General features: G+C 31.9%; 3 protein-coding genes across 3 annotated transcripts; 2 read left to right on the forward strand and 1 right to left on the reverse strand.

Annotated features, from left to right (window-relative positions):
• LOC133673891 (shikimate O-hydroxycinnamoyltransferase-like) lies at window positions 1–4,690 on the forward strand. Its single transcript, XM_062094822.1, has 3 exons — window positions 1–108; window positions 487–905; window positions 3,597–4,690. Exons 2-3 carry the CDS (start codon window positions 498–500, stop codon window positions 4,479–4,481), a joined length of 1,293 nt encoding a protein of 430 aa, XP_061950806.1. The 5' UTR covers window positions 1–108; window positions 487–497; the 3' UTR covers window positions 4,482–4,690.
• A 9,256-nt stretch (window positions 4,691–13,946) lies between these two features.
• LOC133674410 (nucleoid-associated protein At2g24020, chloroplastic-like) lies at window positions 13,947–18,203 on the forward strand. Its single transcript, XM_062095496.1, has 7 exons — window positions 13,947–14,088; window positions 15,649–15,803; window positions 16,955–17,055; window positions 17,151–17,190; window positions 17,564–17,635; window positions 17,789–17,845; window positions 17,931–18,203. Exons 1-7 carry the CDS (start codon window positions 13,998–14,000, stop codon window positions 18,003–18,005), a joined length of 591 nt encoding a protein of 196 aa, XP_061951480.1. The 5' UTR covers window positions 13,947–13,997; the 3' UTR covers window positions 18,006–18,203.
• A 313-nt stretch (window positions 18,204–18,516) lies between these two features.
• On the reverse strand, window positions 18,517–25,012 carry LOC133674409 (serine carboxypeptidase 24-like). The gene is made up of 9 exons (XM_062095495.1): window positions 24,416–25,012; window positions 21,811–21,918; window positions 21,560–21,655; window positions 21,378–21,470; window positions 21,196–21,281; window positions 20,698–21,089; window positions 20,515–20,610; window positions 19,128–19,233; window positions 18,517–19,021 (listed from the first exon to the last, which is right to left on the reverse strand). Exons 1-9 carry the CDS (start codon window positions 24,675–24,677, stop codon window positions 18,878–18,880), a joined length of 1,383 nt encoding a protein of 460 aa, XP_061951479.1. The 5' UTR covers window positions 24,678–25,012; the 3' UTR covers window positions 18,517–18,877.
• Window positions 25,013–26,531: the final 1,519 nt, after the last annotated feature.

The following is a 26,531-nucleotide window of genomic DNA, read 5'->3' on the forward strand; positions in this document are numbered from 1 at the left end:
CCATTTCATTTCAACAAACCAAGCACTGTTCCACGCCGCAATCTTCTCTCCATTTCTGTCCGATTCTCTCCCTCCATCTGTACTTCTTCATCGGGTCTCTTTAGCGAGGTGAGTGATCCCTGTTCTGCTTGGCCTTGTTCTTGCATCTGGACAGGTAGCTGTGTTTGCAATGCTTGTTCATCAATAAAAACTGAGCACGTACGTCGCCGATTGTAATTTGAGCAATAGTGAAGTCGGATTTTTTATCTCGTTCAAAGTCTTTCTTTTGTTTTTGCAGAGCTTTACATAACTATGCTCTTTGATACTAGCTTTTGAGATCATCTGGACAAGGCTAATCCATGTTGTTTAACAAGGAGAATGAACTATTATGAAGAAAAAGAACAATTACAATTAATATTGCAATTTCTAATAACAATAAGAATATCGGGCTTCGATCAATCAACACAAATCTTTTAAGTCATGACAGTTTATATATGATCATTGCAGGTGTTGAAAAGATGAAAGTTGATGTGAAACAGTCAACTATGGTTCGCCCTTCTAGAGAGACACCCAACAGGAGCCTATGGAGCTCGAATTTGGACCTCCTGGTACCCATGTTTCACGTCCAAACTGTCTACTTCTACAAGCCAAATGGTTCTTCCAGATTTTTCGAAACCCAAGTGCTTAAGGATGCTCTAAGTGATGTTCTTGTGCCGTTCTACCCTGCAGCAGGGAGAATGGGAAAGCACGAATCTGGCAGAATTGAGATTCACTGTAATGGAGAAGGAATTTTGTTTGTTGAAGCTGAAACAAGTTGTTTTATAGATGATTTGGGTGACTTCACTGATAGCTCGAAGCTGCTGCCCCTTGTTCCGGAGGTCGACTATTCGGGCGGGATCTCTTCTTTTCCACTAGTGGTGTTACAGGTACCTTCACCTTTCGAGCCGCCGTTTGGTAACTTGTTCTAAACATTGTTTATTTTTTATTAAAATTATTATTTCTTTATATTTCATATTTTTTTTGAGCTTTTGGTATTAAAAATGACTTCTTTAAAAAAACTTAATATATTTTAAAAAAACTTTTTTAAAAAACTATTATTACATTTCTAAAAACTGTTAATGTGTTATGAGTTAATCATATTAATCTTGCCTTTTCGTAGAAATAATCTATAATATATTCACATTTCTAAAGGGATTAAAAAATAACTATTATTATATTTCTAAAAGATATAAATATATTTTTTAAAAATTATACTTTTTTTAAAAATAACAAAAACATAATTAATCTATGTTCTATCAAAAGCATATTCAGATGCTTCAATGATTCGTGCTCTTAAGGCACTATATAAAATTTTTGGAAAATTTTTGGAAATATGCTTGAAATTGTATTTTTTAAAAGTTTATTTTTTTTATTTAAAATTATTTTTTATTTTTTGAGTTACTTTAATATATTATTATTAAAAATAATTTTTTTAAATAAAAAATATTTTCAACTATAATATTTTATAATGCGATTTAAAGATCTGTGTACTTTGTTATGAGCATCTTATGAGCATCGAACTAACATAATTAATATTTATATGATGTATAGAAATGCACCAGTGATTGTGTTATTTTTTAAAGTATTTTTTTTATTTTTTTAAAATTATTTTTTATATTAACATTAAAAAAATCAAAAGCATATTAATTAAAAAAATAATATCTACCTAATATCTTTTAAAAAAAGTTTAAAAAACCGGCTGAACAATAAAAACAAACAGACAATAATTACCCCACCGTTTCTTTAAACTTTGTGTTGAATAATGTGAAAGTAAATAGACATTTGTCGTGCTGTCATGTGAATAAAAAATGCGTTACAGCAAATCAATCGTACCATAAATCAAGCGGGCCACTTTTTTTCTATACACTTACGGCAATCGAGCCATCTTGATTTTCTTGGTGAATGTTCCCCCTCTGTATCTTGGTAGGCCCTTGCTCGAATAATTAACATTTCTAAAATTTAAATTATCGTAAACAATAATTTTAAATATTAGCTACATCCCACAAATTACAACACTTTACCTAGAAATTTGTCCGCGACCAATTCTTTAAATTATTTTGGGGGTGTTTGGCCCTGCATTTCAATGAGAGCTTTTTGTATCTTTGAGTTTTTTATTTTAAATTATTTTTTTTATTAAAAACAAACCTTGGAATCTCGTGCACAACAGCTAATCTTGTGTTAGAGCATCTCCAACCAGCGAGGCAAATGAGGAGGCAAAGTTAAAAATATGTCTTTTTAGCTTTTGTTCTTTTAATTTGTCATTCCAATCCAGCAGACAACCGAGAAGCCAAAATGACTGTTTAAATTAGGAAGAGCTATTTCTACAGTTTACTGTAGAAATAGCCAAAAAAATATTAACGTTGCCAACGGCTATAAAAATAGCCGTTGGTCAACAGTATTTTATTTTGCTTTAAAAACAAGGAAAGGAACTTGTAGTTTCTCTCTCAATAATGTAGTTTAATTTTAAATTATATCTTTTAAATTTCATATTATTTTATTAAATTTTATATTATTTTTATAAATTACTCATATTTATTATATAATTAATAACATCATAATTATATTATATATAAAATATCTAAATTAGTTACATAATTATATAAAAATGAATTTAATATGAAATATATTAAAATATTAATAGCTTTTCTAAATAGTTTTTTATATTAGAATGCATATAATCAAAAAATATATATTTATATCATTCAAAAAATCATTTTATTAATTTACCTCTTCAATTTAGCTTTTTGGGTTGGAGATGCTGTTGGTAGCTATCACTATCACAACTCTGTATATACTATTTAAAAAATAGTTTCCAATTCCGAGACCAGACACCAAAGATGAGTGGACACGTGTTAACAGAGATCGAAAATCTCAGCACTTCACGAATGCTTTCTTTCGTTTTCTATCCTTCCCTGTACTTGATAACACTTTTATTAAGGTACCGTTTGGGAACGCGGCTGTGGCCGCGTTCCCAAAAAATTTGAAATTTTTTTTTTGTTAAAATTTAATATGGTTTGTACGTTTTGGATCGTTTTGATGTGCTGATGTCAAAAATGATTTTTAAAAAATAAAAAAACATCGTTGGCATGTATTTTGGCACGAAAAGTTATTTAAAAAGCACCCGCAACCACACTGCCAAACACGCATCAAGATTTCCCCACGCCCCCATGTACATTTCTCATCACTGAGATCTCCCCACTCTGTTCAATTAATGAAAATTAATTAAAATAATATTGATTTAATTTTTTAAAAAATATTAGGTTTTAGCCGATTTAAAATTAGGAATTATTAAAAAATAATATAAATTATATTTTAAAAACTTATTTGATAACTTAAACTTTTAAATTGAATAAATTCTTTAATATAAAATTAAAATTTTTATGTCTAAACATTCACGACGAGTTTAACTCTTATTATTTTTACTGTATCAACTCGCCGAATCAGTGAAGATGAGTTTGCGTACTTTCGGTGATCTGTTTCCTCTTTCCTTTTATTAACTATAGTACCAACAAAACAGGTAAGGAAGCCTTCTTGATAACCTAGGTTTCTTTTGATTGTCTTTGTTTGTGCGACTGCAGGTGACCCACTTCAAATGTGGAGCAGTCTCTCTTGGAGTTGGCTTGCACCATATCTTAGCAGATGGTACATCTGCTCTGCATTTTATCAACTCATGGTCTGACGTAGCTCGCGGCCTGCCGGTTAGCACTCCGCCATTCATCGACAGAACCCTACTTCGTGCTCGTGACCCACCAAACCCTACCTTCCATCACGTTGAATATGACCCTCCTCCGACCATGAACACTCCTCCCCCATCGCAACCCAAAACCACTTGCACTAAGATTCTCAAGATCACACCGGAACAACTTGGCAGCTTGAAAGCCAAGGTCAGAACAGAAGATGGTGCAGTCAGGCATAGCACGTATGAAACCATCACTGCACATATTTGGCGTTCCATGTGTAAGGCACGCGGTCTCTCTGATGATCAAGCGAGTAAGTTATATATCTCGACAGATGGAAGGTCTAGATTGAACCCTCAATTGCCACCAGGTTACTTAGGTAATGTTCTTTTTACAACTACGGTGATGGGTTTATCCGGTGAAATACAGTCAAAACCATTAGCCCGCACAATGGAGAGGATCCATGATGCACTGGTGAGGATGGATGATGAGTACCTGAGATCAGCCCTAGATTATATCGAAGCCCAGCCAGATCTCAATGCTCTCAAGAGAGGGCCTCACACATATGCAAACCCGAATCTCAATATTGTGAGCTGGATAAGGTTGCCTGTACATGATGCAGATTTTGGGTGGGGAAGACCCGTTTTCATGGGGCCAGCCAGAGTCTTCTGTGAAGGAAATGCATATATACTAAGGAGTCCGATTAATGATGGGAGCTTATCCCTGTTTATTTGCTTAGAGGCGCAGCACATGCCACTCTTTGAAAAGTGCCTGTACGATTTCTAGGCCATAGAATCCATGGTCCCGGCCCCGTGAGCTATGCACGTTATAGCAATTCAAGAATTTTCAGTGAGCTTTTGTTTTTTGTTTTTTGTGGCTTCTGGACGTTTATTTTGTTCTCGGCGATTGTATTTGTATTGAATATCTGGTTGGAAGATTATGCAAATTCTGTTGGCAATAAACGGCGAGACGTGACATGTTTTTTTTTTTGAACATACGAATTGTGATGGTCATCTCGTGAAAAAAGATGACAGAGAAGTTATTATTATTATTATTTTTGTTTTAGTGGTAAAGATACCCTTCTTTACTATTACTATTATGATAAATTTTCAATACAAATACTATTATTAATTAATCTATGTTGATTCTAGTGATTGTTTTAAAAAAAATTTATTGATTTTTCAATTTTAATTATATTATTTAATATTAAATTTATTGTGCATTGAGCTTCATAATTTCTTTTTAATTGAATTATCTTAATTTTATAATCTAAAATGTAAATTTAACCAGTTAATTTAGTTTAAATTTATAATAAATCACTCAAAATATGGTTTAATTTGTGAGAGTTATTTCATTGACTCTAATCTTAAATCTAATTGACATGACATGTCATGACATGAACGAATCAAAATGCATATGTAATATACAGGGAAAATTACTTTGATCTTCTTCAATTTTTTATATGATAACAATTTTCTTTTATTTTCTTGTAAATTACACTTTTTACCATACTATATATATATATATATATATATATATAATATTGAGTTAAACACGCACAAATCTAATAAATTAAAAAAAATTAAAAATATTACAAAAACACTATTCTAATTGACTTGGTATCCAAAATGCTTTTATAAATGAAATTATAATATATTTACAATTGCAAACGCCTTGTATGTGCATACACTTACCATTTTTTTATAATGAATATACTAAATAGTTTAGAATTTGTTTTAATCTTTTCTTCTTCTTTTTTGAAAATGATTATAGCTAATGGATTTTTGCATTATAGATTGTGGCTTGGAGACAAACTTAGATTCTTGCACAAGGACATTTAAATTTCTTGTTAGACTTGGTAATAAATTGATACATAAAAAAAAACAATTATCCACCTTTGAGTTCATGGTTTCTCAATTTTTTATATGATGAAGGCATTTTGGATTTCAAACTTACTCAATTTATCAATTCAATCAAACACCTCTGGACATTAATTATCGATCTACCAAGTTGATAATGCATCCACAATACAAATAAATTCTAATCATCATCGTTTCAAGCCCCTGGAGAGGGGATAATGTGATAAAGACAATTTTGAGCTGAGCTTTATGCATGCACCTGAGTCTTTTCCAATTTTAAAAGTCAGCCCTTTTTAAAAAATTTATTTAATTCATCATTATTTGACATATTTGAGGCTAAACTATTCACTTTTAGAGTTAAACCTTTATTAAAATTTAATTTCAAACATAAGCTTTTTAACATAAAATATTAATATGATTTAAACAAATTATAAAAAAATAAAAAAATGATCTCAAAAAATTCTCAGATGACATGCTTTAGTAAACCCAAAACGAACTCTATTCCACAAAGAAGAAAAAAAAAATTCTTTATATTTATATAGTAAAAAGCTGAGAAGTTAATTGGACCTAAAAGAACCTCAAGTTTCTAAAGATAAGAGTTCTTAAGCAAAGTTAACTTTGAGCTAAATTTTACGTGAGCGAAAGTCTGCCCATGCTTTAGGTCGACCTAGACTTGGGTTAGATTTATTGTAAAAAATAATTTTTTGCCTATTTAAATTTGGGCTTAGGTTTGGTCTATAAATATTTATTCCTTTCAACCTAGCCCTCTATTTTGTCCAGTCCATCAATATAAGGAGCTGATCAATTTTTTTCAAAATTGTTTTTACAGAACCTGAATAATTTTTTTCAACTTAGAAGATATCTGATTTAAATAAAAAATAGGTTTAATTATGGTTTATGGAGGGTAATAAAAGATGATAATAAGGGGAATTCCATTGGGTTTTTGTTCCTAAAATCATTTATAAAAGGGGTTAAAGAAGAGTATATTGGGGTTGATTTTTCTGCATTGTTTAGTACAATATCGTTGCAGAATTTTTTACTTCTTTCCTACATAATTTATCTAACTTTCCTCCTTTATTTTAAACTCATGTCTTGCTCTTTCTTTTCTTCTTATTCTAGTGCTTAGAATTAGTTTTTTAAGGAGAGATTTTTTACTAAGTATTCTTTTGATTTGTTAGACCTTGTTTAGGAGTGCATCAATCTTGGGAGGCTTATTGAAAAAAAAAATTTACACCAAATGAGGAACAATAAAGCTTTAATGATAAATAATTAGTATTTGACAACAAGAACTTGGTTATATTTTAAGAGTTTCAATAAGTAATTACCCTAAATTAGTTTTATTTAAGTACATACTATATACTTTTTTAGTATGCATATTAAAATTTTGTTTTAATCTTTCATATACATACATATGTACATATATATATAGTAATTAATCATGTTATCCTTTGTATGATTTCAAGTTTACTATGTTCTTATTATATTGCATGATTAAACACTAAACAAATATTCTCACTTGTCTAATTATCTTGTGATTTTTGGACAACAATCTTAAGGCTTTATTTCTATTAGTCTTTTTTTTTAGTTTATAGTCCTTGTTATAACTTGATTATTAGTTAAAATAATATTAAAGTCTTTGAGTTATAATTTAAAATTTATCTAGTTGTTTATTTTCATGCTTTTAATTAAATGCATGTAACATATCCTTATGAACTAGACAATAGAAACTTGTTTATGTCTACCATATAATATTTGTTAGTTATTTGCTTAGTTTGATATAGCAATTATAACTCAAGGTAATGCAATCAAACAAGGTATGCTAATTGTTTATTTGATTTAAACAAACATATTGTATGATGCATGTCATTAGGATAATATTTTAATATAATCTCTCATAGTTGAGAAATTTCTTTATTTGTTTAGCTTCTTATACTTGTCATAATTTTTTATTATTAAACTTTGGTTTGTTAAAATTTTAGTTTTGGTTTACATTTTTTTTATACTTATTAAAGAAGTCAATTTTTTTTGTATAATTTTAACTATTGTGCTATATTTATATTTTCTATTTGTTGAGAAGCCAAGCTTATTATATATATTTTGGCCATTATTTTACAAAAATATTTTATAATGCCTTCAACTCAACAACTGGTTATTCTAACCAATATGTTTTTTGGCAAGTACTACCTTGGTTGCGAGAACTTCACCATCACCTTTTATAATGCATAATAAAAAATCTAAAAAGTTAATAGATTAAATTTTAAGAAATGACAACAGAACATGTTTTTTTATTTGATCACCTTGAACTTGAGAAATGGTTGCAATTATTAAAGAATTACCACCATCTTGGAAAGAATTAAATAATTATCTTAAGCATAAAAGCAAGGAAATGAGAGTTGACGACTTTTTTATAGACTAAAGGTAGAAGAGGACAATAAGTTGTCCGAAAAAAAAAGTTAAATCTTATGGTATAGCCCTTAAAGCAAACCTTGCGGAATAAGTTTTGAAGTTCCACAATAAAGATCAAAAGGAAAAAGTTGATGAGGAGGGGAAAAATATTGATAAAAAGTTTAATGATAATTGTTTTATTTGCAACAAAAGAGGTTGCCTAGTTAAAGGTTGCAAAAATAAAGCTCAACAAAATAACCCAAAATAAATAATGATTATTGAAGCTAAGATTAACCTCACTAACAAAGGTTACGAAATGAACATATTTTTTTTAAAAAATCAACCTATTAAAAAATCTTGAGAAATGATGGATTGATACAAGTATACCAAAATATGTATGCATCGAGAAAATATTGTTCTCTACTTATAAAGAAGTGGATGATAAATATTTATACATTGGTAATTTGTCAATCTTTAAAGTACCAGGTATTGAGAAAGTCATAACAAAGATGACTTATGAAAAACTTTTAACCCTCAATAATATGCTTCGGATTGCTAATAAGAATAAAGTTGAAAATCAACTTAATAAGAAAATAAAGGTAACAAGAAGTGATAACGAAGAGATTATGAATCACCATTTGGTGAATTCTGTCTCTAAAATAGTATTATCCACCAAACTACCGCTATTTATTCACCTTAATAAAATGGCAACGTTGAACATAAGAATTGAATTTAGAAGAAATGATGAATATCATGTTGATAAGTTTGGAAGCTCCCCAGAACTTGTAGAGGAAGGCAATCCTAACTATCAATTATATATTTAATGAAATACCATACAAAAAACTAGAGAAGACATTGTATGAATTGTGAAAGGTATAAGACCTTCATATATTTACCTCTAAGTACAAGGGTATTTTTTTTTTTAAAAAAAGAATGTCTGATCCTAAAAAGTTAAGATATGACTTATAACTATGGATTATGTATTTATTAGATATGTTTATTGTCGCACCCGACATCGCGACAGCCCTAAATTTTTTTTTCTAGATTTATGGAAAAAGAACAGATTTCTAGCATCTTGTTTTTTTTAGGGAAAAAGGTGTTGTTTAAGGAGTCGTCACCTAGTATTATGGTCACTATGAACCCTAACTGGTCAACAAAGATTCTATAGTTCGGGACTGGTTACGTAAAAAGGAAGATATTATCACCCCTTAAATGTTCTGTCTAAGGCAAACTGCATTGCTGGTTTTGTCTTAAATTGCTAACTTTTTATTGGTTTATGTTCTAATGGTTTATTCACAATATTCCTGACTCTGGCGCCAATAAATATTCAATAAAATAAAATTTCTTTTTCACGCATGCATATATTTTTAATTTTTCTTGCTAAATAAAATAAAATATAATGAATAAAAATAATATAAATTTAAACCAATATTTTATTCCCGACTCTCGCGTCGGTGAATAAAATAATAAATTTACATTATTTTTATTCATGCATACACGTACTTTTTCTATTTTTTCTATTTTTCTATTTTTTTCTGTATTAAAAGAAATATAATTTTTATTTATTTATGTTGCATGGTGTAAAAAAAAAAGGTTGGGTCACTGGTCCAAACCAGTGACCCGGCTGGCCACTGTTACATGCATGCGTGAATCACTTCACGCATGCATGCAACAGTAACAGGTAATTAATTTACCAAAAGAAGGAAAGCTGAACTTACCTGGCAAGGCTGAGGGAGACGGTGCCCACGACTGGCGATTCAGCTCGCTGTTCACGGCGGAGAAGAAACTTCTCACGACTGAGGAGCCGGTGGACGCTGGCCTTGAGAGTACGGTGGGGGAAAGAGCTGTTGGGGCTGGTGCAGCTGCGGGGTGAAGGTGAAGACGATGTCGATGGTGACGGAGGCTTGCCCGACTGCTGCTGCTTCCTCCTCTGTTTCTGTTTTTCTGTGTCTTCTCGAGTCCTTCCTTTCCTAGGCCGTTGCTTGTGTTATTATTGGAAGACGAAGACGATGGCCGATGGTGATGGAAGTCTGAACCCACGAGCTGGGGTTCTTCTCCTGCGTTTTTTTGTTGTTCGTCTCTGTCCCTCCTCTCTCTGTTTTCTTGCTCTCGTTCTCTCTGTTTTCCTGCGTTTTTTTTTCCTCGTCTGCCCCTTTTCCCCAGCTTTTCTTCCTCCTGTTCGTGGCTTTTTTCTTTAGCCTCCTCTATTTCTTCTCAAAGAAACAGAGGAACGAAAGTCTGTTTTTTTTCTCTAGTCTCTCCCGGTTCTGTGGTTCCTTCCCCCCTGGCCTTCTTATGGCCTTTCGTTCTCTGGCTTTTATAGCCAAAGAACAATACCGTTTCATCCATTGATTGCAGGTGTAATGGTGGCGGCAAGCGGCTGAACCGTTGAGGAAGATGAACAGTGTCTAGAAATGGCACCGTTTTGTGTTTAATGGTTATTTTCATTTTGGCCCTTAAAGTTTTAAACGTTTTGTAATTAAGCCCATCGTTTAAACTGTAATTGGCCCCCTGTATTTGCGCCTAATTTTCAATGTAGTTCTTGGATTTTAATTTTGCAATTTTGACCCTAATTAACCCCAAACTTTGCTATTTCTTCAATTAAGTCCTTGATTTCATTAATTTAATTAAATCCACGTCCACTTAAGTCTCAAAACTTATCAGTTATTCAATTAAACCCTTGATTTGATTAATTAAATTAATTGCAAGCTTAATTAAGTCTCAAAACTTATCAACTCTCCAATTAAACCCTTGATTGGATTAATTAAATGAATTTCAAGCTTAATTAAGTCTCAAGACTTATCAATCTCCAATTAAACCCTTGATTGGATTAATTAAATGAATTTCAAGCTCAATTAAGTCTCAAGACTTATCAATTTCCAATTAAAACCTTGTTTGGATTAATTAAATTAATTTCAAGCTTAATTAAGTCTCAAAACTTATCAATTCACCAATTAAACCCTTGAATGGATTAATTAGATTAATTCCAAAGTTTAATTAAACCTCAAAACTTCCAATCATGTTGCCCTTAACCCAAATTTTAATTCATTCTTCATTTATTTCATTTTACTTGTTTTTCATCATTATTATTTTTTCATCATCATTTTTTTATCCTTTTCAGTAAATAATAAATAAAATAATAATAATAATTAAAATAAAATGGTCAAAAATTAGGTTATGACATTTATAATAGTAGTGCATATCAATTTCTTGTACATGAGTCAAGTATTAAAGATATTCATCCTAATACTATAATGGAATCAATTGATGCTATATTCTATGAAGATGTGTTTCCATTTAAAAAAGCATAAGTAAATTATTCATTTAAAAGAATGAATAAGGCTAGTTCATGTAATCATTATCAATCAAAAGATGATGAAGTTGAGTTTAGGAGTAAAAAGATAAAAAGACCAAAACAATTAGTTTGAACTTTTTAACATACTTGTTATAAATTGAACCTATAACATACTCTGAAGTAATGTCTTTTCCTGAAACTTTTTATTAGAAGAAGACAATCAATAGTGAAATTAAATCCATTATAAATAATTATACATGAGAACTAGTAAATATTTCACTTGGAAATAAACCATTAGACCATAAGTTAATCTTCAAAAGAAAGATTAAAACTATTAGAACTATTGGCAAATATAAAGAAAAACTTATTACTAAAGAGTTAAACAATAATAAAGTATGAACTATTTTAACACATATTTTTTTGTGTCAAGAATAATTTCTATTTTGACACATGTTATAAAGCCATCAAAGATTTATTTATTGAGGTGAAATAAAGGTGGATATTAATACCCTGCGATAGGGTTGGGAGGACAAAGTTCAAATTTGGTTTATTCAACGCATAATGGTTTGATCTCAGTGTAGAATTCTAATACACACATAATTAGATTTGTCCTTTATTCGATAACTCAATTTAGAATCGAATGACCCATTATTTGCTATTATCATTGGATGTTAACCATCTAGTGATAAAATTGATTAGTACTCGTTTATGTATTTTATTATGTTATTTCCATGTTGTTTTTGTCCATAATGTGAGTATAAAACTATCTTTTATTCGAAAACTCAATCCGGGATCAGATGGCCCGTTATCGACTCATATTATTGGATATTGACTATCAAATATTTGAATTGACAAATACACATTTTTGTCAACCATTGTGTACTTTATATTTAGATGTGATGCATAAGTTGTTTTTTATTTGAGAGCTCAACAAAAGATTAGATGATCCGTTTATGGCTTTTATTTTTGGAAGTTAACTAATAGGTGTAGGAATTGGTGAATTCATTTTTTTGGCATTCATTGTGTGTTTTGTTTAGTATGTGGTGTATGAGTTGTCACTTATTTTGAGAACTTAATTTATAATTAGAGGACCCATTTTCGTCTTCTATTTTTGGATGTCAACCATCTAGTATTTAAATTAGTGAATATATATGCACTGTGTAATCATATCATAATCTTTTTTTACATATTATTAAACATCCACTTATATAAATTAAACTCTTTATGTTTTTCTTACAGTACATTTAAAAATAAACATAAACACATTTAAAAGTTTTTATATATAATGTAAGTCTAACTTTATTGAATTCCATTTAACATAGGTAAACTATGTAGCTCAAAAACTCTTTATTAAGTATTTAGGTTTCATTCCGTGTGTGTGCAAACTTAATTGCTTTCATCTCGTAAAGCAATATAATCTATAACGGTGCTAATATATGGAGGATGAATATACTCGATGATTGTGAGTTGAATGGTATGTTTGAGGAAAAAAAACTATATTTTACACATACATGTTTATTGGAAAAGTTAAGAATTGCATAAAAAAGTTCAAGGTGTCACATGTCTGTAATTATGTTGATGTGTGTTGTTTTGGGAATATTTTCTTTGATGTTGCAAGCAAGTTAGGTTGGATCGGCATGTTCTAACATTAAGTCATCAAGAGTGAGTAATTGCTTTCAGATCCATTTCAATCTGTACAACAACGCTTATCAATAACTAACAATCTTTGATGGTTCGACGCCAAACTATTGTTAAAGTGGGGATCATGTCATTCCAAGATCTACAGCCAAAACCACTATTGTAGTTTATATTTTAAAACAAAACATGTCACTTTAGTGTATAACTAACTCCTTTTGTTTTTCTAACAAACAATAATGCAATTTATCTTAGGTATAATGCATATAATGATTTTTTTTATCTTTCTTATTATATAATTAGTCATTTATCTACAATTTTTGAAGACCAATTAGAGTTTCTAGTTGTTATAAAATTAGATGACAATTTTGTTTTGTTTTTTTTTTACTTTTATCCTTTGTTCATCGAGATGTTCATTGTGATAGGTTTCAAATTTAAAAAACAAAAAAATCAAACCAAACTAGGCTTGTTTTGTTTTAAATAAAAAACTTAAAAAACCCAAAACCATTGCATCAAATCCTATTAAAAAAACCCAACTAAAACATCTATGAAATAATTTAGGTTTATTTTAAATAAAAAATCTACCAAACTATTTGATTTAAATTTATTGTTCAATTTAATTTTTTTAAAAGTCGATTATATTGAAGTTTTTTAAAGCTCTTTTATTATTTTGATAGCGATTAATTTTCAATGTATTTTTTGTTTGTAAATATATTAAAATAATATTTTTTTAAAATTTATTTTTAATATTAACATATTAAAATAATATAAAAATATCAAAAAATTAATTTAAAACAAAAAATTAAAAAAAATTATTTTTTAAAAAATACCTTTTAGAACATAAAAACAAACCAACTCTAAATTCAAACCAAACTGAACTATAACTGATGGCTACGACTCTTAAGTTCTAAGAAACAAGGGTCATTCAACAAAACTGGAGATATTTTTAGGTACATTCAAAACTCGAAATGGAATAGGATGGGAGGCGTGTCCTCTGATCATTGGTTTGTGTCCAATGATACATGACCAACAGGTATGATAAAAATCCATGGCAAAGCAACTCAACACCCCCCCCCCCCTACTTTATCCTCTCAAAACCCCCCCCCCTCTCTCTCTCTCTCTGTAAAGATGGCTTCGACTACTGCTTTAACTGCTCAGGTCACAAACCTTAACGGGCTATGCGACTGGAAAAGGCCTTTCCCTGCTTCACTTCCTTTAGGTAACTTCACTTCCTCTCTGTCTTCAATTGCCATTTGTTTGGTTCCTGAATAACAAATGGAGCATTTTTAAGAGAAAAGCTTGGACCTTCCTCTCTTTAGTTTCCACTAAGTGAGACTGTTCATCAGCCTTTTTTGTTAATTTAGGGTTTTGGTATTTATGATAAAAATGTCAAATTTTAAGTGTTATTGACTTTAAATGTTGTTGGTACTTTGTGAATTTTAATTGCAATTGTTCTAGTGATTGAATTAGCTCAAAGAATGGGGCATTGAATCAGAGTTGGATAATTCTATAATGGATTTTTAGAGTGGCTACTTGTACATGTTAAGGTTTATGCCCTCGTTTTTACTTTATAGAAAGGTGGCTTTTGAGATGCTATTTTGTTGTTGTTGTTGTGGGATGATAAAGCTAACCCTTATAACAGAAAAAAGAGGTTTTTATTTTTATTTACTTTTTTTTGTCGCAGAAATTGACTTTAATAAAAGATTTAATCTATGATTAGGCAAATGTATTTGTAACTGGTGGAAGTAGCTCAATATATCTGTCTATTAGTTGAGATTTGGTTATGGATATGATATGAAATTGCCGTTCAAACTGTTGTTAAATAAGATTGAGAGGAAACAGAATAACCCAGAAGAGAAGGATAAGAAAAGGAAAGAGGAAATGAAAAAGGGCTTGTTTAATGCATCATTATTGTTTAAGCCATCAAGTGTCTTGGTTTCTTCACCAATTTCTTTTTTTACAGAGAGTTACGGATCAAACTCTGCTAGTATTTTCTTATTATGCCTGTTGCTTTCCAGGAACCAAAGATACATGTTAGTTTGTTTCCTTTCAAAACTTTGTTTGCTTACCCTTCATCTGCTTATGCTTGTGCTAATCATCAACTATGTGGGTTTACTCTTTTCCCCTCCTGTTTGACTTTCAAGTTCATTGGATATATAATTGCATAGTTATGGAAATTTTCGATGTAAAAATTATATGGACCTTTTGAACTATGAGTTACCTGCTTATGATTGTATTAGTTGGCTCTTAAAGGAGTTTACTATCTAGTTCTTTGTGTTTATGTCATTATGTTTATGTGCTTCTCAAGTATACATCTCCATTGCACTCTCTCCTGCTTCTGTCTTTAATACTATGTTGCTTACGGAGAAACTGAAAAGAAAAAAAGGTCTTAAGTGTATCATTTATCATATTTTATGGCTGTCTAGACATGTTGTATTGGGAATGTTGTTGGCTATTGGTGATTTTGGAATATAATTTAAATTACTATCAACAACTTATTGCCATCATGTCATTTTAAGTGTTAAGATTGTTCAAATTTTCTTATCTAGGTGGTTAGTAACTAATTGATTGTTTATGCTTGCTTCCTTGCTTAATAGCATTTTCTGCCTTGCGGATTGAAGTTGCAGGAAGACATTATGGGTTGGAGATCATCCTTTCAAATTTATGTCCCTTTTACATGGCATGTTCTGGTTTCTCTGTGAATGTTTGGCTGGATGCTTGTCCATGCTTTATATCTAATGTTGAATTTCTTGTGACTGTCTTCTACCACTGCTTTCAGGTAACCTGAATTTAAATGCAAATGTTGTTGGCAAGCAGCTGTTGTCTTGGTCTGGCAAGCAGAAATCTGAGCGAAATTACAGATCTTTCCGCGTGATTGGTTTATTTGGAGGGAAAAAGGAGAATAGCGAGAAGAGCGATGATGCACCTTCAAAGGTAACCTGTGAACCTTCTTCTTCTAGTCTGTGTCGTGTTGAACTTAAGTGTCTTCTATATAATTAGATGATAATTGCCCCAATCTGACAGAGTTTGCCGTGCTTACATTGTGCTTATGGAGATGATATTTTCTCTTTATTTATACTCTAATATTTCTCTTTTTTTATCAAAAAAGAACAAAAAAATATTTCTTACTGTTTTTTATTACAGTTCTCTAGGTTTAACATTTTATTTGTTGAAGTCTAGGGGTGGTATATAAAAATAATTGTAATGTGTAAAGGAAAGCTTGTGTACTAATGCTAAGTTCTTTTGTGGCCCACCCATACTGTGTTTGAGAAGACGAGTTAACATTATACTGTACTGTGTTACACATATCCTTTATGTTGATGGCAGCTCTCCATCAGAAATATCTGGGAGCTTGTTAATTGGTTCTAATAGTTGAGAAGGTGAGAATTTGGCCAAACTACCAATCATATAAGAGAGCTATCTTTGTATCTGCATAAAGATCTTAAAGCAAGTGTCCAATGGTATCATTTTGTCAGAATCTTGCCATTATCGGCTTAAAATTTAAGACATTATTTTGACACGTAATATGCAGGATGTTATAATAGATACATGGTGCTTCTGTTAGGGATTGCAATTCTGTCTTCCTTGAGGAGTTTTTTCTTGACCTGAGGGATTTGGAGTTTGCATCTTGGCATCTGTGCTCAGTCATCATCTAGGTTCTCAATTATCTTTTTAAAAGCAACAAATCAGAAAAAAATCTTGAACGATTCCATAGCAGTGCCTTGTTAGAAATTTTTGCATTTAGTAATCAACCTCTTTTCTGTTCAATTTGCACTAATTTTAGGAAACAAATCAAAAAATCCTTTTAAAAATAGATGACAAGTTCTTAGACTGAACTCTCTTCTCATTAGGTTCCAAGTTGTTTATTTTTTTTGGGGGATAGGAAATGAAGACTTCTGATAACAAATATCGAAACAGGGAGAAAAAGGGAAAATAAATCAGATTGATTTTTCAATCGAAAGTGCTATGTGAAATTGCCAATGCTACTTTCTTGGCAAGAACAACCTTTTCTATTGTGATATTTTTGGCTTGTAAAGATAGACTGTGATCCTTCTATTTGACACCAGTTCTCTGTTTGGCTTTAGGCAGGAATATTTGGAAACATGCAGAACTTATATGAGACTGTAAAAAAGGCACAAATGGTTGTCCAAGTTGAGGCAGTTCGGGTGCAGAAAGAACTTGCTTCGTATGGATTACATATTAAATCAATCTTATCTGAGTCTTTAATTTTGATGCCTCTGTGAATCCTCAATTAACTTCCTTTTGTTTTATTGTTTGCAGGGCAGAGTTTGATGGTTACTGTGAAGGTGAGCTAATCAAGGTATGCTATTCTCTCTACGTACATGTCTGAAGTGTGTGTGTGTGGTCTTACTATTTTAGTTATGGTGGGATGAAGAGATTTAAAAGCACCATTTGGTCCCCCTTGGGTGATTCATCACATAAATGTCAAGAATACAAAGAAATGTAGTTCAATGAGAACAAAAGGTAGTTATTCTACATTTTCCAGATACAGGAACAGCCGAATGTGTTGTATGCTTGTTGCTCTTATCTTAGGAGTGACCTTTCCATGTTGTTGCTTTTGAGAGCCTACGATTGTGTTTTAATGGTTGGAGTGAAGGCTACATAACTGTCAATCTTGTAAGCATTAACCGCACCTCCATTGGCTTTCATGGAAGTTTTGAACTGTGATCTAGGTAACACTAACTGGCAACCAGCAACCTGTACGGACAGAAATAACTGAAGCTGCAATGGAATTAGGTGCAGAAGTGAGTACTGTAGTTGCTTGATTTTATATTTTCTTTTGCTAAATCACAGAATGATGATATCTTTCATAATTATTTTATCCGTTCTTTCCCAACGAAGTTAATGAGTGTATCTGTTCTCATTGTATGATTCAATTTTTTTATGGTTATATGCAGAAACTTTCACTTTTAGTTACCGAGGCATACAAGGATGCTCACCAAAAGAGTGTCCAGGTAGAACCTTTGCTACTGTTAGCAGTGAAAACCCCCTTCCATTTTTTATTGTTAAGCTAAAATCTGGACCTCGTAACTTTCTCAGGCCATGAAAGAAAGGATGAACGACCTTGCCCAAAGCCTAGGAATGCCACCAGGACTCGGTGAGGGGTTAAAGTGAAGGTGCATTCCTCTCATGATGGTGTCCATCACGCCCATCAATTTTGTAACTGGACTGGTTAGAAGTGCTTTTGGTACCATGACTGGAAATTTATTGTCTGTTTATCGTAATAACTGTTTAGATTCAAAAGAAAGAGGATTTTGAAATTTGTGATCGTTGTTGTCATAACATTCAATAATAAATGGTTGTTAAACTGAATCAACTAGTCAGTCAAATTCTACTTCATCCCCCACAAAGGAAAGAGCAAAACATCATGAATTAGTGGGGAATGTAGGCAGTGCAGTAATGATACATTTTGGTAAAACTCTGCTTCTCTATCTCTTCTTTTAAGACTTTAGTAAGAGTTACCAAATGTTTTTAATGCATTTTCTCGTTCTTTTTTTGAGAGTGTTGTGTTATTTTACACTGAGAAATTTACCCTTTCAAAGTTATCTTGTCAATATTGGCAAGAACCTGTGAAATTTCCATTTGGGCCATTCATGAAGTAGACGGGAAGGGATATGCATTAAGCTGGTAGAAAAGCCTGAAGTATCATGTATTTGGTGAAAGCTTTCGTCAACTGACATTTTTGGCTACCGTAAGCATTAGTGTTCCTGATAGGCAATTTTGTTTCTCAGAAAAAACTTCAAATTCTTCTGCTTGCACAGAAGCTTTTGTAGATGGTTTGGCATTTGATTCCGTGACCATCTGGAATGACAATTAGAATCCGTCAATGAAACAGAATAGAACATGTTGCCTTAAAATATAGCATCTTCTCTGAATGGATGACCCTACCCTAGCTGCTTCACCCATCATTTGTATGGGGTTTCTACTGATTTATGGATTGCTCCACATATCAAGTACTCTCCCTCATGCCATTGTCTCAGTTTTTGTCAAGATTTGGGTAGTTCTTTCCCACCCAAGAATGATCTGAAAAGAATGAAAGCTCTTTCTGGTTGAAATAATGGAACTTCATGGCCTGCTCCTCTCACAGTTGCAAAGGTCAGCCCCTTGTAAACTTCTGTCCATCCTCCAACCTATATCATAGGTTAAACTGTTGGTAGTTTTTCAAGCTCTCTTTTGTTACTGAAATATAACTTGAAGAACAGTTAAAAACCATGCTGAAAACACATTGCGCTGTACCTGGTCGCCTGAGTACCAAGGGTACCACCTAGTTTTAACAGGGAGATCGAGGTGACTAAGGGAAAACCTAGTGGCAGTCACCGGAACCACTGAATCTGTGTCACCGCTGCATCAAAAGAAAAACAAAGTCATTGAAGTTACCTGAGTTATTTTCTAAAAAAGGGGTTTTCAAATGAATCATGCATTGAAGACATGATGGTGAATGAATGATGGCTTCTATAGCTGGAACTCTATCACACTAACATGGCAAGTGGCTGGTGTTTTTACTTTTTTTTTTTTTGAGTTTAGCATAAATTTTTTCTAGAAAAATATCATAATCTATAATATATTTAGAAAACATCACAATTTAAAAAGTCACATATAATTCCTACAATTCATGAATTCACGAATTATATATGTCTCTAGCTATTCTCAAATTATAAAATAATTTTACACAAATTATAGAAAAATTATAAAAAAGAGAGGAGAGAGATGAAAGAAAAAAAAACTTAAAGATACATTAAAACTCTGATGACAATATTATTAATATTATAAAAAATATTGACAAGATGAATCTAACAACATAAAAAAAAGTTATTAATATTAGCTATATTGGACTACATGAACCATTTAGAAATAAATGAGCCACTTATCATCTTTGAACAATATTTATAATTCTATCATGTTATTATTGATGATTTTTTTTCAGTATTATTAGATTTATTCCATCAAATTTTTTTTAACATTTTCAATAATTTAGCACTTTTTTTTTCTTATCTTTAAACTATAATTTATGAAAAAAAAGAAAAGAGAGAGAAAAACAAAAAAGATCTCGCTACACGAGCCGCTAAAAAACACACAAGCTATCTATCACCTATGGCGGCTCATTTCACCTACCATGATTACCGTTAGTAACATTGGTATAATTGAAATTGTTTTGTCGATATCTCTATGACAACAGTAATGGTGTCGATATTGAAAATTTTACTTTCTCCGTGATTTGTTTTCCTTTTCTTTTTTATTTTTTTCCCTCCTCTTTTCACTGTAATTTGCGTAAAGATCGAGAGAGTAACTAACACATGCGACTCGCTCTACACTGTGCTTTTTCTAAGTGGCTGTGAAAAACAATGACGGTAAAAAATCTCATAATCAAATGCAGTCAAACAACCAAGCAGAAGCTCCCGCATGGACAGTCAAACACTCAGCCTCTCTATAGCATAGCACTCTGTCTTTTACAGTAGCAGAGCTTGCAGTCAAAGAAATTAGAGGACCGGTCAATAGTTATTTATGTGATTTGACACCTTTCCCCTCTGGAACATCTGCTTATATTTCTGTTTAACAGTGATTATTAACAGCATAATTAACCAATGATCTGAGATTTGTCAACGGGAACACACAAGAAAATTACCTGAAAACCCAGATTCTTAAACCAGCCGCAATCAGCTCCTTGTATATGGGTAACATGGAGGATTCAGAATCCTTCCAGTTTTTATTCAGCACATTACTGCCAAATAGCAAATATTATCACACTATCAGATCAAAGGAGGAGGAAAGCATCAAGTCTTGCCTTTTTTTAGATGTAGGATATTACCTGCAAGCAGTCCATTTGTAAGGAATTCCGGTAACATTAGCATGCATTGCCTCTTGCACTTCAGGTCGATTATAGTATTTCTCTGCATAATTCTCAGTACATGGATCATAACCAGAAACCCTTCTACGGAACAGAGTATTCTTCAGCCTCATAGTACTATTTGGAAGTTGCATGCAAGATGGTGTATAAATGCTGTATGGATCAATATTCCCAAATTCATGGTATATTGCATAATTCACAGCATCATCACATTTTTTAGAGGTTGTGTCATCTGTGAAATTGCAATTATCAAGAATTTCTCGGTAAGTCTGATCCGATATCATTGAATGTGTCCACCAAAATGCAATAGTTCCAATGCTGTCATAGTAGATATCTGTGACTGCATTTCCTACCTGTAAAAATATTTCACTCGAAACTTAATTATCTTCTTGAATCTTAAATATCAGCTTAATTAGTATCTCGCAATATTTCTCAAATTTGCAAATATATTTTACTCACAATGAATCCTTTAAGATTGATGATGGGACGTGGATACGCTTTATTGTAATCATGGATTTTCTTTGCCAACTGGGGGACATAATGCCCTAATAAGTACATGAGAATAAGATCATATCATCCCCATATCCTTAAGAACTAGCCATTTACTACTTATTTTCTTTAATATATTGCTGCTTAAATACCTGCATAACTTTCACCAGCAATGTAGAAATCTCTATATTTGTATTGAGGAAATCTTGACATCCACCTAATGACAAAAACTAGAGCATCCTGAGCTGTTTCACAAAAGAGGATATCTTATCATTACACGGGCATGATCATCAATGGCATTAATGTAATTGTTAGATGATGCAAATATATAAACCTGTCCTTTTGTCTCCAGAATCTTTAAGATTAGAGCTAGTGTTTGTGTATGAGAATCCCACACCAGCTGGTGATTCCAGGAACAAAATATTTGCTTCTGTGAGCATACAAAGGAGATGTAATCTCAGCATTAGAAAAATTTAAGAGAAAACTTTAACAAAGTAAACAATGTAGGTACGTAAGAAGTTGTTTTCTCTAAGAAGGGAAAAATAAATAAATTATTGCGTGGTAGTTTTTTTTTTTTTTTTTTACCTCTATTCCAAGAATATTTGTTCATATAAAGAGATGAACCAGTTCTATTTATCCGAAATGGCCCGATTTCTTCCGATGCTCCATATGCCACCGATGAACAACCTGGTCCTGCACTCTCTCACACACACACACGATTAAATCTTACACCAGTGTGATTAATTATTTTTGCCAATACTTTATTGGAATTTTAAGCTTGATAGTGATATTCAGAAGCAATCTCAAATTTATTACGCGCAACATGAGCAAAAAGATGAAGCAATTAAAAAAAAATAAAAATAAAAATAATTGTCTAGAAGAAAGAGGAACAAAAAGACAACAAATTAGGCCCAACTGGACCTGTTCCACTTTACCATGCTTCTCTTCCTGTCTAGCAAGGTGATGAAGTTGTGCCCCAGTCTAGTGACGCAGAATTGTGGAAGAAATTTGTCAAAAAAAAAAATTATTTAAGAAAAAATGAATTTTCCTTTTTCTTTTTAGTTTTTTTAATTTTCAATTTTCATTGTTTAATAAAAAAAATAGAAAATGTGTTAATTTCTTAAGAGAAAGGTGAACTTTTTCACCGGAAAAATAATAAATACATCAAAATTATAATTTTTTTTTAATAAAAATCAGAACCTTATTTTATAACATTGATCTTAATATTTTATGTTTTTGATAACGTAATTATAGAATATTAATTATATTTCATTAAAATTAAAAATTATCATATAAAAGCTATACTTTTAATTCAAAAAAATCTTTGTATATAAAAGAAAACATTTGTATTGTTCATGTCTTTTTTTTTAATTGAAAACAATGTAAAGCTTACAAAGAAAAAATTATAATATTACTTCGTTGTTGATTTTAAATTGAGAAATTCCATTTTTTTTAAATATAATTCCAGTATTTCAGAAAATTATAATATATTTATAATTTTCTTCAAAGCTCAATTTACTTTGAATAATCTCTGCAATAGGGCCCTCATAGTTAGTACAACCACATTCTTTATATGAGAAATTGTTTATGAAGTAAATTTCACTGTTTGTAATTAGTTAATTATGCAATTGATAGAAGATGTACTAGTTTTTACTTTATTTTATGTTTTGTTCTCTCGCATGTCTTCCATTATCAAAGCACGAGTGACCCACGTCATCATTGTTCTTCCTTGTGCTTCGTTTTGATCTGAAGATGTTCAAACTCCCCCTCCATTTCTGGGTCACCAAAAATCATCATCATGATGACCATTTTCTTCTTCTGGATGCGCGTGCTTCGAGGAATGAAGTGAGCAGTGCTGTACTGCTGTTATATAGACTAGTAGTTGCCACAAGTTTCTATCTTTCACTCCTTTTAATTCCTTCTCGTTCTTAGGTCAACTCAAAGAAGCAAGACAGAAACGGTAGAGCAAAAGAGAAAAGAAGCATCTTTTTCCTTGGGATACCAAGGGACTGACTTGTGTGTGTGTTTGGAGGTGTTGTGTGGTGGAATGTGATAGTTTTTTTTCTCTGTGAAATCTATTTAAAAAAACAAGAAAAAACATGTAAAATTTATTTTTGATAATGGGGTTCTGTGCATTAAATAAATTGTATATTCAGAACAAAAAAACTATCACACCCAACCTCTCCACGCTACCAAACATGAAAAAAAAGTTGGTTCTTTTTCTGTGGCCTTTTTGGCCTTTTCCTTCGCATACATTATGAATCACAAAAAGCAAAAGAAAGTGACTAGAAAAATCATGGAGTTTAGCACTTTTAAGGTGTTCTAAAGTTGGAATAAACGTCACTTGTGGAAGAAGAGGAATAAAACCCTAAAAAGATGCAGACAGAGAGAGATCACGAGAGCTCATGTGGCTTATTTTGTTGGGTTTTGGCTGTGCCTAATAGACAACTAGTCGTTTTTACTCTCTTTCTTTCTGACTTGATAATCGTTATCAAATTTTAGAGTGGGAAAATTTGGGATTTTTACTGCCTTCTTCACCTGCAAGAATTTAAGGGTACTGTCCTATTAGAGAGGGCATTAAAGCCCAAGGCAGAGAGTGTGTTATGTGTTAATTGGAGCATGTACAAGAGGCAAGACATGAGTTGGGGCTCCATAGACGTCATAAATAGCTAGGCACGCACGTTCCCTTCATTTATTGAGAGGCACAGATATTTTGGCTTATCATTAGGGCATCATACAATGTAACTTCAACAATTAATAATGATCTTTGCTTAGCTCAAACCAAATTATAAATGGTGATCAGCTAATATATATCAAGTTATTAACTAACTTCATGTTTGATTCTAATTACTAGATCATTAAGGGAAGCCACCTTCATGGTTTTGACTTCTTTACGTCCTTTGTATTTTTGTTGAACTCACTTCTATGAAAAAAAGAAGCCAATCCAAGGCCCAATGGATTCACCTTAAAGTCAACCACACCATGCATTTGCGTATCCAAATGTTTAAAAAATGCAGTAAAATCACCACACATGATTTTGATCCTGTGAAAATTATCTTCCTCGTTTCCTAGCTACGATCACAGCTTAATTTTTGTTGTATAATTCAATTGAAATAGTTTAAGTCAAGATGATAGCCTAGAAAATATACCAGGTGCTTTAAAGGGATAGTAAGAATTTAGCTAAACTGACCTCCATTGAGCCAAAGAACAAGAGGTTTCTTGTCAGGAGTCGTTGTAGCTTCTGTCAACCAGTAAAAGAGTGCACGCCCATGTTTCTCATTGACAGTAACATAGCCAGAAAACTGTGAAAATGTGACTGGTGGTTGACCAAGGAGAGACGAGATTCGATCCAGTTCTTGCTGTTCAGTCAAAGCAAGAAGGGCTGTGGTGAGTGACGAAATGAGAAGTAGGCACAAGATCAAGAGATGGTTGGTTCTGCTTTGAACTGCCATTGCAACCTCCACAAAATGATCAGAAGGGTTCCCTCTGTCTTTCAAGAAACTATGAAATAGTAGTAGATACTGTTGCTATGAACTATAGATACTGTGAGATATTATACATAGAACTGAGTGAAGGTATTGATAGAACTTCAAGTTAATGTTGTTGCCTTAATTACCACACTTGTAGCGCAGGTTGCAGAGCTAATTAAGTGGACCTCTCTCTCTCATGAGATTTTAGAGAGAAAGAGACAGAGAGAAAGAGGTGGGTGTGTGGAAGGGAAAGATGGACCTAGATCAGAGTTTGGTTAATTAGGAACCACCCACAAGAGTGATCATTAATGCATTACAAGTCCCTGTCTCTGTCTGAGCTGTACACAGTACTTGCACCGAACAACTAGAGCTCATTATTATCTTATTTATTATCTTTCATTTATTAAGCAAACGGGTATTAATTGGGACAAAAAAAAAAAACTCGAGGCCAGTCTGTATTTTAATATGTAATTCATAGGTGTATTTTGTTAGTGTTACTCATGCAAGAGATAAATATAAAAAATGTAGAAATATATTTGATTAAAAGGTATTATTAAAATAAAATTGATTTATACATAAGTTTAAAGTAAATTTTTATTTCAAAATAGAAAATACAAGAAAACATGTATCTTCTATCTATATTTTCTCGCCTCTTTAATTTTTTTTAAAATAATCAAATGCAACCTAATAGTTTTTCTAAATATATTCTTTTAAGAACATAGAATAGAAATATAAGAGAAACAACACACTCTTGCCTTAAGTTTTCTTTGAAATATTTTTGAATCTTCAATACATACATACATACATATAATAGTGATATTCATGACATGATGTTGTGATTTACTTAACGTTATAGTTATGATATCATGCAAGTATATTTTGGAGGATAACAACCTTATCAGATGCTGGAACCTGCCGTGACAATGCTTCTTCCTGGATCTGAAACTGTAAGTAATTGCTAGAATTGTATATGATCTTGCTGGGATTGGAGGTTGTGTAATCACGGTGTTAATGCTGAGATTCCTTGAACTAATTGCTTGTAATCTTGTTGTAAATGTCAAAACTTTAATTAGCTGTAACTGTAGGTTGTGATTTAGGGTTGTTAATGCTGACTGTCCAGTGATCTTGCTGGCTTAAAGGTTGTTGTATGTGTAAATATTAATTGCATGAGAATCCTTAACACGATCCTCCGCAAGATCGTCTCACCATTGGTGATGTTGATCCTGGACCTGAGCATTTCAAAACGAGATCGAGGATGAGCTTTATTTTATCATCAAGTCAACAAGCTGATGATCATGTGATGAAACATGACTAACATTCAGTAATCCTTTTGTAACATAATCACGAGCAAAATGTAAATCAACATTGTGTTCATATATATATATATATATATATATATTGTACCATTATTTATAACATTCTATTACGAATTACACAATACAAGATATTATTTGCAAAATACATTACAAGGTCTCCATACAAAATTACATACAATAACCATACAGCAATATTGTAGGATAACATAGACCTAATTACTCCTGATATGCCTATGATGGTCCTGAAATGTGAGTCGTTGCAGTTAGTGGCAGATCTAGAAGTTGAAGATCGGGGGTGCCAACATGAGGTTGATGAATTGTAAAGAAAACCTTAAGAGGATCAATATAGGCTTCAAGCTCATTAGAATTGCCTCGTCTATCAATGAAGCAATATCTCTCTTATTTTGATGTATCATTGCTATATTTTGATAACAAGGAGCCAAAATGCTATGATAGAACCAGAAAAATGATGCTAAGGCAGTCTTTGACGCAATCATTAACTGCACTTTTCACGTTGAAA

Source organism: Populus nigra, chromosome 15 (assembly GCF_951802175.1).
Source record: "Populus nigra chromosome 15, ddPopNigr1.1, whole genome shotgun sequence".
In the NCBI taxonomy this organism is placed as follows: domain Eukaryota; kingdom Viridiplantae; phylum Streptophyta; class Magnoliopsida; order Malpighiales; family Salicaceae; genus Populus; species Populus nigra.